The sequence below is a fragment of the Myotis myotis genome, unplaced genomic scaffold (assembly GCF_014108235.1).
Source record: "Myotis myotis isolate mMyoMyo1 unplaced genomic scaffold, mMyoMyo1.p scaffold_m19_p_14, whole genome shotgun sequence".
NCBI classification, from domain to species: domain Eukaryota; kingdom Metazoa; phylum Chordata; class Mammalia; order Chiroptera; family Vespertilionidae; genus Myotis; species Myotis myotis.
In genome coordinates, this window is record NW_023416318.1 from 32988373 (window position 1) to 33001096 (window position 12724).

The window sequence follows — 12724 nt, forward strand, 5'->3', positions numbered from 1 at the left end:
GTGGGCAGTGATGGATGGCATGTGCTGGTTAACTAGAGAGATAAAAAGATGGGAATAATAAGAAGTAAGGAGGTGTTGCCTCTGGAGCTCATAGATGTCAGGGCTAAGGATGAGAGGGAGGCCAAACTGATGACACCTCAACCCTGTTTCAACCAGAACAGTACTGGTTTTATTTTGTTTTTATATTTTAAATATTGAGATTATATTGGGGGGGGGTGTGCTTTAAAAGTTTGGAAACCAACTGAATTGGAATAAACCAGTTATGTTCATTCTTGCCCCCTACAGTCTTAACTCTTGAATGTTTTCACAGTTGTGATAGGCAAAATAATGATCCCCCAAAGACATCAGGTCCTAATCCCTGGAAGGAAAGGGGGGGTGTCTTTGTGGATATGATTACATTAAGGATTTTATGATGGAGTGCTTATCTTGATTTATTTGGTTGGGTTCTAATGCATCGGTAAGAATGGAATAGCGGGAGATTTGAGAGACAGAAGAGGAGAAAGCAGTGTGACCACCAGTAGAGATTGGAATACACAGCTACGAGCCAAAGAATGCCAGCAGCCACCAGAAGCTAGAATAGGTGAGGGTCCAAAATTTTCCTAAGAGCTTCTGGAGGTACCCTGCTGACACTTTGATTTTAGACCATTGATACTTATTTCAGCTTTCTGGTCCCCAGAACTGGGAGAGAATAAATATAGTAGTTAAACTGTGTGTTCCTGCTATCAGTATCCCTTTTAGTTAGTATTATCTTTTCCATATAGTCTAATGCTAACTCAGTGCCTTGAATATTCTGTTTCAGTTACCTATTGCTGCATAACAAACACCCCAAAATTTAGTGGCTTAAAATAATAACAATTTCGTATTTCTCACAATTCTGTGGATTGGCTGGGTTCAGCTGGGTGGTTCTTCACCATATGGTATCATCTGTGGTCATGCACGTCACTACATTTATTTATCAGATACCTCAGCTGGGTTTGGAATGACCAAGATGGTCTCACACTCACGTCCAGATCATCTGCTGAGGGCATAACTAACTGGGGTCTTTCTCTAGCAGAGTAGTCACATCTTTAAGACAGTGAATACAGAAGCTACCATTTCTCTTGAAGCCTAAGGCACAGCATCACGTCTGTGGGCTTTTGTTGATTAAAGAAGTCACAAAGCTAGATCAGAGTGAAAGGGGGAGGAAGTAGAGCCTACCTCTTGAAGGAAGGGAGGCATGTACACTGGGGAAGGGCAGTGGGAATTGTGGCCATCTTTGGAAACATTCTACCACAAACTGCTTAGAAAATGATTATTGATTAACTATTGGAGGTAGACTGATTCTGATATTTTATAGATGATGGAATTTTCTAAGAAGAAAAAATTCTGGTGTAAAAATATCCATATAAACTGCCTGAATGGGACCTTGCACACATGAGGAATTCAAGAGATACGTGTTTACTGACCAACTGGCTGTGTGATGAGTGGAAATGTATTTCCAGGCCCACCCTGGGCCCGTGGTTTCACACGCGGGATGGCAGTGCACTTCCAGAACTAAGACCTTTCACCTTCTCTGGGTTTAGTATAGTGATGGCTAGTTTTGTGTTTTTTTTTTATTTGAAGGGAGGGATTAGAAAAGCATTCAACAGATCAGGAATTTCATGGCTACCTACAGAGGATAAGAAGGGAAATGAGACCGCACAAGACCTGGTCAGAGTCATGCACTCAGAGCAGAGGCCCTGAAGAAGATGCCTTTACTAGTACTTTAACTTCCTACAGGGTTTGCCTGAAATTTAATTACAGGACTTCCCGGTGGAATGATTACAATGATTACAGGTGCTTGTTGAGTGTGAGATTCTGACTCTGGGACCACTGACATCTATTTTGTCCAATCACTTTCTCTTTTATAACTGCTACTACTCTAGGGAGAAATGCTGGTGTCAGAGATGGGGGAGAGGATTCTAGAACAGAGTCAGAGATGGGTCTCCCGGTGGAATTCCAAAACCGGATTTCTTTGTTATTAGTTGTTTCTAGTTTATTAATGCATTTGATCACCCTTTGAAGTGTGTGTATGTGTGTGTACTGTTTTTCTTAAGATGAAGCTTGCTGTTTTTATCAGTAATCACTGTGGCAAGGAGATATAGGCTCTTAGCTGATTTCTCTCTGGGTGGTTTTATAAGCCACAATCTGGGGAGTAACTAGGTTTTCATACTTTATTGGGTTCCCATTTGAAATACAATCTGAAAACCTCCAGGCTTTTGTCTTCAGCATTTGTTTTCATCTAATGACCAGATTTATGGTGTTTGCTCCATGGCCTGTGAATAAATCCTGTTTAAAAAAAACACACACAAAAAACCAGGCACAAGCTATGCAGCTCCTCACTGTCTACTCTGTAGCTCCTTACTCCTGCCTGTTTGTGCTTGCCTTTGCTAGCTTTCTCTTTTTATACCTTTGTGCATTATTCTGTTGATCCCCATTCCTGAGATGATTGAGAATGATAGGGAATGTGTATGCAGGAAATGGGGCTAGAGATACCTTATTTTTATTTTTAACATATTTCACCAAATGCTTCTTCTCATTGCATGATAGTTTTCATTCGGATGCTTTTGTTAATCTCAGAAACATGTGCTTCTGGCATTTCAACCTTTTATATGTGGCAGATCTTAGGACAGGGTCTCTAAGAGAATCAGAAGCTTGATTCAAGTGAAGGTTTTTCTATGCTAATTTAGATTCAAATGTGTTAGGTGGCAGGCTGGATTCAAAGACTACCAAAATGGTGAAAGCTCTAAAACTAGACTCTTGGCATTGCCAAGGTTAGACATGAAGTGTGCAGACAAAGGTAGGCTCTGGTCGTGGCTGGAGTCAGGACTGCCATCCACACATGGCTTAGCCAAGATGGAGATGAGTCGTTCTGGGTCAGTGCCCGGGCGTATAATCAGCCATAGGAGAAGCACAGAGCGTGTCACACTGGCTACGTTAAAATGGCTTCAGGTTGATATGGAATAGTATTCTTGATATATTGCTAAGTGTAAAAAACAAATTATAGAATAATGTATAACGGGGAGAAAAGTATAGATGGACAGACATCAACAGACTGGCAGCTCTTTTCGGGTGGTCAGTTTGTGGTGATTTTTAGATTTTTTTCCTTGCAATGTTCTTTATTATCAAAATTTTCCCCAACAAATAAGTAGTGCTAATTTGAAAAAAAACAACAACTTTTAAAACAAAACAAAATGGTGCCAAGCAGGCATTTTCATTCATTCAGGAAACCTCTGTGGCCTGCCTACTTTGTTCTCTGCCCTGGCTGGGCTCAGGGGGTGCCCATCACTGAGCACACCAGGCAGAAGAGTGCTTTGGTGGAGCCCACGGCCACTCTGTGCTGCTGGTACCTTATTCTTGATGCTAGAAAAGTAGATTTCTTTTCAAGGAGCTCCTGTTTCCTCAAGGGCCTCTCATCAATTGTATAATCTTACCTGATGGGTCAGGGACTAACTCAGCTTTTGTCTAGCCTGACAGTCCCAAGTTAAAGCTGCTTTGTTCTCACCCTCTATCCTGGCTTGTTTGTTTCCACCTATGTCTGTCTGTCTCATCCCATTCACAATTTTTGGTGGTCTCCTTTTGTCTTCCTAGGAGCTTGAACTTACAAGAGGTTTAGTTTTTCCTTTTGGCTATCACTTCTCTTGTTTTCATAAAGTTGCTGGGCCAGTTTTTAGCCTCATAGATAAACAGGTTTGAAATGGCTGTCACTGGAGAATTTACCCCCAGGGCTTGCTATATCTGTGCAGGTAGCATATCAGCCTATTTGCTTATTTGGGTGAGCTAGAATTGAACTGTTTGCAAACCAGTGAGATAAGCTTTATGTTTGTGTTGAAAAAATTTTCAAGTCCTGGCAGGATATTGAATTTATTAAGTCAAATGTGATTCTGAATGTCCTCAGATATAGCTAAGGAGGCACTTTAAGAAATTATGAATTTGTCACCATTTTAAGTCATAATTCCTTTTCTCCTTGACTACGTCAAGGACTCTGTCCTTTTGTTTTATTCACTATTTATTAGGCACCAGCTGTGAACTGAGCATCATACTTAGCACCTGAGATAATGTGGAAAAATAAGATAGATATAGTCTCTGCCCATGCAGGATGTATAATCTGGTGGGAGAAATAAGAAATTAAATGAGGAATTCCATGTATGACATGCATCAAGTGCTATGATGGGGTGATTATAGGTTATAGTGTAAGACCAGTGGCAGGCACGCAACCCATATTTGGGACATTAGGAAAGTATCCCTGAGGAAGTTATCCAAAGCCCAAAATTGAAGAGTTATTTGGAGTTAGTCTGGGATAATAAACGGAAGAAGCTCTTCCTAGCAGAAAGTACAAAGAGCATTTGCCAAGATCTGGGGACTAGAAAAGTATTGAATATTGATAGAATTCCACCCCCCGAATTTACCAGTATATGTCTAGGACTGGACAAGTGAGTCAAATTAAGCAGAGCTTCATAAATCAGGCTAAGGAGTTTAGGCTTTATTCAAAAAGCAGTAGGGAGCCATTAATCTCATAATATCACATGATTAGATTTGTATTTCAGAAAAAGAATTTTTGTCACAATAGAAAGTTAGAGGAGGCAAGATGTGAACAAAGAGATCAGGTGAGAAGCTGACACAGTGTCTAGGCAAGAGATAATAGCAGTTAGACTTGGGGTGGCATTAGTGGGGAATGAGAGACATGGATTAAATAGATACTCCAGAGGTAGAAACAGCAAGAGTGGCCTGTTGACTATATACCTGGGGAGTTTCAGGCTTGGAAAATTGGGTGGGTACCAATCATTAAGAGAAGAAAAAAGGCATAAGGCATAGTTTTGAGGTTAACTATATTAGATCCCCCCTCCCCCACCCCCACCCCCGGCTAATATTATTTACCAATATTTACCAGAGAAGAAAATTTTTTTTACCAGTCAGTGGACATTTACATAGTATTGTGCTGTGTATCAGGAGAGATGTAAGGAAGTATAGCTATGGTCCCTTACCCATAGATATTTATGCTCTAGTTGAGGTTAACAGGTACACATTTAGTGAATGTCCATTGGATCACTATGTTTCTACTCCCTAGTCTAGTCTGTCTGCTCTTGTCACATCTCTTTTCTGTTCAGAAACTTTCAATGCCTGTAAGACACAGATAAGTCTGCTTAGTATGGCATTCAAATTTCTAAAAAATTATATGCCATCCTACCTGTTCTACTCTTGTTATGAAGTCTTCTTTTCATCCAGCCAGCTAATCTACCCACTTGTTCCTATACCTGCCCACTCCCTCTATGCTGTCTTCTCCTTTTTAATCTACTCTTACCAGTTTTTCCAGACTCATCTTGGTTTCCATGTTTCCCACAGAACTTTCCCTAATCTCTTCAGCCCCAAGTGATCTTTTCCAACTCTGTACTTTTATTATAAGCACTAAAGGCCCTGTGCATGAATTTGCGCATGGGTGGGGTCTGGCCAGCAGGCCCTGATCGGGGTGGAAGGGGGCCTCCCGGGGGCCAGGCTGCCGGGGAGAGGGGCCATGGGTGGTTGGCTGGCCGGCCCGTACCCTGGTCAAACTCCTGGTTGAAATCCCAGTCGAACTCCCAGTCAAGGGGAAAATTTGCATATTAGCCTCTTATTGTCTGATTATTCATTTGACCCTTACACTGGTTTGCCTTACATTATTGGTTATATTGAACTAGAGGCCTAGTGCACGAATTCATGCACCAGTGGGGTCCCTCAGTCTGGCCTGCAGGATTGGGCTGAAACCAGCTCTCTGACATCCCGTGAGGGGTCCTGGATTGTGAGAGGGCGCAGGCCAAGCTGAGGGACCCCACTGGTGCATGATTGGGACTGGGGAGGGACATGGGAGGTTGGCCAGCCGGGAGGGACTGCGGGAGGGCTCCAGGGCGTGTCTGGCCCATCTCGCTCAGTCCCAATAGGCTGGATTCCAGCAGCAAGCTAACCTACTGGTTGGAGTGTCTGCCCCCTAGTGGTCAGTGCACATCATACTGAGTGGTTGAGTGGCCTTAGCATATCATTAGCATATTATTTTTTGATTGGTTGAACGGCCAAGTGGTCGACTGGATACTTAGCATATTAGGTTTTATTATATAGGGTGTATATGCCTTGTCTTCCTAACTAGATTTTAAGCTCTAAGAGCAGTGACTATGTCATATTGTTACTATCTCCCATAGGACCTAGCACAGTACCCAACATGAAGTATGTAGGTACTTTTTAAATATATTTGCTACTTTCTTGAGAGAAATATGCTTACACTACAGTTTTTATTAAGTAGCAAGTGAGAGGTAAAACTTCACATGTCCCAGGACTCAGAGGATGGAGATTCAAATATGGACTAAAATGATTTCATGACCTTGGCCTTTTAAAATAAGGCCTAGATTATAGACCTATAAGGGCAGCCCCAAACCTATGAACTGCCTCCATATAGAGAGACTACTGAAGTGGTAATTTTTCACTCAGTTTAACTATAAAATGTAGACATTGTTAGTTGAGGGCTGGTATTAATATATTAGCAGTGTAAGATCTGGATTTAAGGTGCTGTAGAACTTTGGTGTAGTTGAGAATCAGGTATGCGTGAAGTTTGAGTTCCGTTTAGATAATTCTGACATCCTCCTATAGGCGTTGCCTCTTGAAACTGTTTCATAATACACAAGAATTGTTAATATTGCATATCCCTAAGAGCTGAAGCAGAAATTGAGTCAACATTTTCTTAACAGTATTGTGGAGCTAAGAATGCTAGACTAGAAAGGCACCTCCTATGTCTTCAGTGTACCTGAATAAGGTCAAATTCTCCTTAAAAAATATTTTTGGTTTTACTTAAACCCTGACAATGCACATTGAGTATTTCATGGTCCTCCTGCATTAAGTATGGACAAAATAACTTGAACAAAATGTTTTTAAAAGATGTAGTCAAAACCAATCAAGCTACTAAGTACAAAACAATTAGTTAAAATGTTCAGCCCTGGCCGGTGACTCAGTTGTTTGAGTATCGTCCCATGCACCTACTAGTTGATGCTTTTTGGGTTTTGTTCAATAAATTCTATTCTCTATTGTCTTTTAAGGAATTTAGAAATTTTAATTTTTACTTCTAAGTCTTGAATTCACTAGAATTTAATTTTGTGTATTGTTGCAGGTTGGGATCCAATTTTAATTTTGTGTGGCTAATTAGTTATAGCATGTATGGTTTTCATAGTACTAGCATCTGCATGCCAGGTCTTTCATAAATCAATTTTCATATATGTGTGTATGTAGGTGTGTTGCTATGATCTCTATTTTATTTCATTGGCCTATTTGTCACCACGGTGTTCTAATTACTACTAAAGTTCTATTCTAGCTACTTGATTGTATGAGACCTGCAACTTTGTTGTTCTTTAAGGTTATCTTTGCCACTCTTGCTTGGCCCTTTGTGCATCTTTATATATTTTAGAATCTGGTTTCACACACACAGACACACACACACTATTATAATTTTTATTGGAATTGCATTGAATTTGGGGAGAAATTCAACTTTATAATATAATCTCTCCTACTTAAGACTGATGTCTTTTTTTATGGCATCTCTCTATTAAAAATATGATACACTAATGTAGAAAAAAAGAACCTTGAACTCTCCCTCACACCATATTTAAATGGATTATAGACCTCAACATAAAGCTATTAAACTTGTATATGAAAACAATATCTTTGTGATATTCAGAAGGCAAAGATTTCTTTGGCTATGGAAAGCATGAATCATAAAATAAATAAATTGATCCAATTTGGACTTCATTAATATTTTAAAACTTCTGTTCATCAAAATATATTAAGGAAATAAATTGGCAAACCACAGACTAGGGAAAAGTCCATGCAATGCATAAATAGCAAAGAAACAAGCAATGTAATTTAAAAGTGGGCAGAAATCTTGAATAGGTACTTCACAAAAGGCAATACCAATGACCAAAGCACATGAAATATGTTTAACATCATTAATCATCAAAGAAATGCAAATCAAAATCACAGAGCGTTACCACTCCATATCCACTAGGATGGCTAAAATGGAAAAAAGAAAGACAGTAGCAAATGTTAGAAAAATACGCAGAGACACTAAAACTCTTTTTGTTGTTGTGAGTATGAAATGCTATCGTTATTATTTTGGAAAACTGCCAGTTTCCTAAAATATTAAACAGACTGCAATTTTATTCTCAGGTGCTTATCTAAGAAAAATGAAAATATATGTCCACAAAAACACCTATAGAGGAAAGTTCATAGCAGCTTTATTCATAATAGTCAGGAAGTGGAAACAATCCATGTCTGTCAGGAGGATAGGTAAACAAATTTGTATATTCATGTAATGGAATACTACTCAGCAAACACAGAATCAGACTATTAGTACAGCGAATAACATGGATGAATCTCATAAACTTTATGTCGAATGAAAAAAGCCAGACACAAAAAGTTATGTAATGTATTACTACATTTATATGAAATTCTAGAATAGACAAAACCAAATTATGATGATAGAAATCAAATCATGATTGATTTGAGGATTGGGCGTTGACTGGGAAGGGGCACAAGGGAACTTTCTGAGATGATAGAAATTTTCTGAGTGTTCATAGAGGTCTGAATTACATGAGTGTATGCATTTGTGAAAACGAATTGAATGTTACACTTAAGATTTGAACATTTCACTATGTGTAACATACACTGCAATTTTAAAAAAATATGATGTTTTGTGTCTCCATTAGTAGGAGCATACATCTAGAGTTGATAAGAGGGGGCAAGTTAGGGAATATTTATACCACCCCTTCAGAGTAGTTTTTTAATAGTTATGGAGATGGCGTATTTAACTAAATGCTGTATTTAGTTTGAGCTATTTTCAGGATCTTGTCAGAATTTAAGAGTAGTGTTACTAAAGATGAAAAAGGTAGTCCTCACAGGTGTTTGCTGGGATTGGACCCTCAGAACTTCACACACCAAATTCATACTTCTGATAACCATACTCCAGACAAAGGGTCTCAGCTGGAGACTTTTCCCCCTCAAGGTGCATCTGGCAATGGCCAGAGACATTTTCTACTATCTTTGCTGGGAGACAGTGTTATTACTATTGGCATCTAAGGGATAGATGTTTTGAAGGCTGCTCAACATTCTGCAGTGCCTAGGACAGCCCCCTACAACAAAGAATTATCTGGTCATTGAGAAACCTTGTTCTAGACCTTCCCTTTATTAGTGAAACTGAATCAATCTCAGTCAACCAGGTGTTGACTGCATTCATAACCCAAATTAATTGTTGGAAACTTGGAATTTTTACAAATGATGTGCTTATCCCTGACAGAATTTAATATCAAATATTTGTAAATATACATAATCTTAAATTTTGAGATCAATTTCCACATATTAAGAGCACTTCCCAAATCAAAGTTAAATGTATTGTTTCTACTGATTATTAGATTCTTCATATGTAGGTTTTGTTTTTAACATTATTTCATTGAATATCTAAGGACGGAATGTGATTACCAGAGGGAAGGAGGTTGGGGTAAGTACAGGAGGGTAAGGGGGAATAAATGGCGACAAAAGGAGATTAGACTATGGGTGGTGCACCTACAATACAATATAGAGATGATGCATTACAGACTTGCATACTTGAAAACTATTTAATTATTCAATGTAACCCCAATAAATTCAATAAAAATATATTAAAAATAAGTGAATATCTAAATAAATAATCTTAATTATCTCTCTTTAAAAAAATAAAGAGGCTTTATTATTAAATTAGAGGAAATAATGATAGTAATTCCTCTCTTTTTCTCTCTCCATAGAATGACAGGGAGTGAATTTTTTTCTCGTTTCCCGGAACTCTACCCTTTTCTTCTCAAGCAGTTAGAAGCTGTATCCAATACTGTGGACAGGTAAGGCAAGAATAGGGTGGGGCGAAGTAAAATCAAGATGTGAATAAAGGGAGATTTTTCCCTCCAGGCAACAGTTTTCAATCAACTTCTTCCTTGTAACTTAGATGGATTTTTAAAAAGTGCTTCTTTATTACATCACTAGAGGCCCAGTGCACGAATTCGTGCACTGGTGGGGTCTGGCCGGCTCACCCCGATGGGAGTCTATCAGGCCCGGCCAGCAGGGGGGAGGGGCTGCAAGAGGTTAGCCAGCGGGCCCTGCCCCCAATCGGGATGCGGGTCCCGATTGGGGCCCAGATAAGACCGGTTGGCTGCTGCAGTGCGTGTCATAGCCACTGGTCATTCCGGTTGTTCCACCATTCCGATCGCTGGGCTTTTATATATATAGATGTTGCCTGAGTCTCTTTGGTAGATTTATACATGAAAAGTTGTATAAAATGCCATTTTGATATTATAGTTTTAAAATCCTGTTTCCAGTGTTATAAAGGAACTAGCTTCCTAGAAGCACATGGTGATTTCTTCTGTTAAGAACCATTTTCTTCCTAAATTACTTAAAAATGTGTGTGTCTACATATTGAGTTTACTTTAATGCACACCTGTCTTTTTTTTATTGCTGGCCTGTTATGGCTGATATTGTGAAACTACAGCAGTTAGCGGACTAACCTGGTCACTATGATTAGAAATGGTTCTGGTGTACCTGAACAAAGATGGCCAGTGACCCTGGAAACACAAAGCCATAAAGAGGGTTTCCAGGCTAATCAAGGCAGATGGAGAACTTCACCATTGTCCTTCCAATCACATTCTGTAGCTGATGGTGGAATTTTTAGTATGGGCATCTTTTTCATTCTTCTAGCACTTGGTATGAATTTGTACTAGTTGTCTGTAATGGGAAAATAAAATAACATCAATGAATTTTACTTCTGTTTATGATGCATTTCCTCATTAGTAACTTGTGCAGACGGGCTTTTCTGGCCCTAGTAAGTGACTGTTCATGTTTTCTTAAGTACATTTGGATGTTGAAAATTTCACATTTCATTCTCTGGAACAGATACCTGTCCTGTATGAACAGGTTGAATAAAAACAGCAGACTTGAATTATTAAATAATTAGTTTTGAGAAGAGAATCGGGTGCAAAAGCCCAATCCATGGCTTTGGCACTTCTTCCTCATTTACACATTAGGAATAGATTATATGAATGGGGGGGAGGTGGGAGGATGGAAAAAGGAAAACTATCCCTTAATCATAGAGAGTCTCACTTTATATACATAATTATTTAATGAGAAAAATAGTTGAAGATAGTGCCTCTTAAATTTTAAATCTTTTATGTGCAATGATTTTTTTTCAGTGACATAGGAGAACTAAACCGTCAGCCCAGCATGTTTCTCTTACTGTTGGTGTTGGGGCGACTCTACCCTTCCCCGATGGACGGCACCTGTTCTGCACTCAGCATGGCACCTTTTATCCCCTTCATTATGAGGTAGTGGATGTTTTGTGGAAACAATGGGGGTGGCCGTAGGGGCTTAATGGGGGCATTTTATCTTGTTCTTATTTCAGAAATTACAGATTTTTTTTAACTTGGAGGGGGGGCGTCTAGTGAAGGAAGAGAACAGGGAGTATTGCCATTGCCCCCATCTGGTCTCTAGTATTTCAGAGGACAGTGCTTATATTGTGGGTGTGGGAGCTTACATCTACTGGTTAAATAATATCTCCTTGGAGTCCACCTGCCAGTGGGTGTGTGGTGTTGATAGGAGGTTGCCCCCTTTTGAAAAGCATAGCCTGGCTGCTGCATTATTTCTGTGTTGAGCCTGGCCAACATGGGGCAGGCTTGGTCCTGGCATATGTCCCCTCTCCAGGGCTTCAAGAGGACCTCTGGCTCTTCACTATGGAGCAGTTTCCTAGTGGGTGCAAGGAGGAGCATCTAGATGGCAATGTCGTGTAACATGAGTTTACTATGCACTCGTCCTTTCTTTCAAGTTTAGAGTATCTGAGAAAGAGCCATGCATACAGATTGTGCATGGAGTCACAAGATAGCAGGCTTTTCTGCTTCTAGAGCCTGTTGCCACTTCCTCTGTTACATTTTTTGAGTCATCTGCCAACTTTTTCATTTTGGATCAACAGCCTCAGTAACTAGGCCTCTAAAAAGTATTGAGATTTTCTTATTAAATATTTCAGAACCTGTCATAATAGTTAGCTTATTCCTTTATACTTATCTCTTGACAAAACATCACCTTCACTTATTTAAGTTATTTTCCAAAAACTGAAATGGTCTTAGAGCAGAAGGATAAAATATACCAAACTCACGGGAGTGTTTTTGTTATTATGTGGTGTCCTGCGTTCCACTTCCTGGTTTCACAGAGCTGACTGATGCATTTTAATGTGAGAAACCATTAAACACAAGATTCTGACATGTGGTTGCTATCGCCATTTGTTTTCGCCAAGCCCTGGCAGTGGCTATGTTATCTGTGATCACAGAGATGACTCACTCAGATTGGGTTTTGTTTCCTGAGACACAAAGTTACTACCTCCCTATCCAGCATTTGGTGATTCATTTTAGGAATTTGAGTCATAATTTTACTTTCAGGAGCATTTAAAACTTGTACTTTCACATGTAACTGGAAAGAACTGAAAAGTGTTTCAGAAAGTTGATGGGAGGGAAAAGGCACATGCACAGAGAGGCACAGTGTAGGCTTTAGAACTTTGTCATCCTGTGTTGAGAACATTCGGTTTGTAGAACCTTCTTACTAATCAATCTGTTATGTGTTGCATCCTAGAAACCAGAAATTACTATGTTGAAGGTATCCTTCCTAACTGTTATTTGTTCATTTATAG

General features: G+C 39.4%; 1 protein-coding gene across 6 annotated transcripts in view; it reads left to right on the top strand.

Moving 5' to 3' along the window:
* THADA (THADA armadillo repeat containing) overlaps window positions 1–12724 on the top strand; it is a 299278-nt gene that overhangs the window by 116067 nt on the left and 170487 nt on the right. For 5 of the 6 annotated variants that reach the window (XR_004971855.1, XM_036334724.1, XM_036334722.1 and 2 more), the window contains exons 27-28: window positions 9810–9899; window positions 11241–11372. The exons of the other annotated variant lie outside the window; for it this stretch is intronic. Coding sequence is in view for 4 of the 5 variants with exons in the window: in XM_036334724.1 (XP_036190617.1) it covers window positions 9810–9899; window positions 11241–11372 (222 nt within the window). In the remaining variant the exon portion in view is untranslated. The remainder of the gene's footprint in view (window positions 1–9809; window positions 9900–11240; window positions 11373–12724) is intronic. 6 annotated transcript variants of the gene reach the window in all.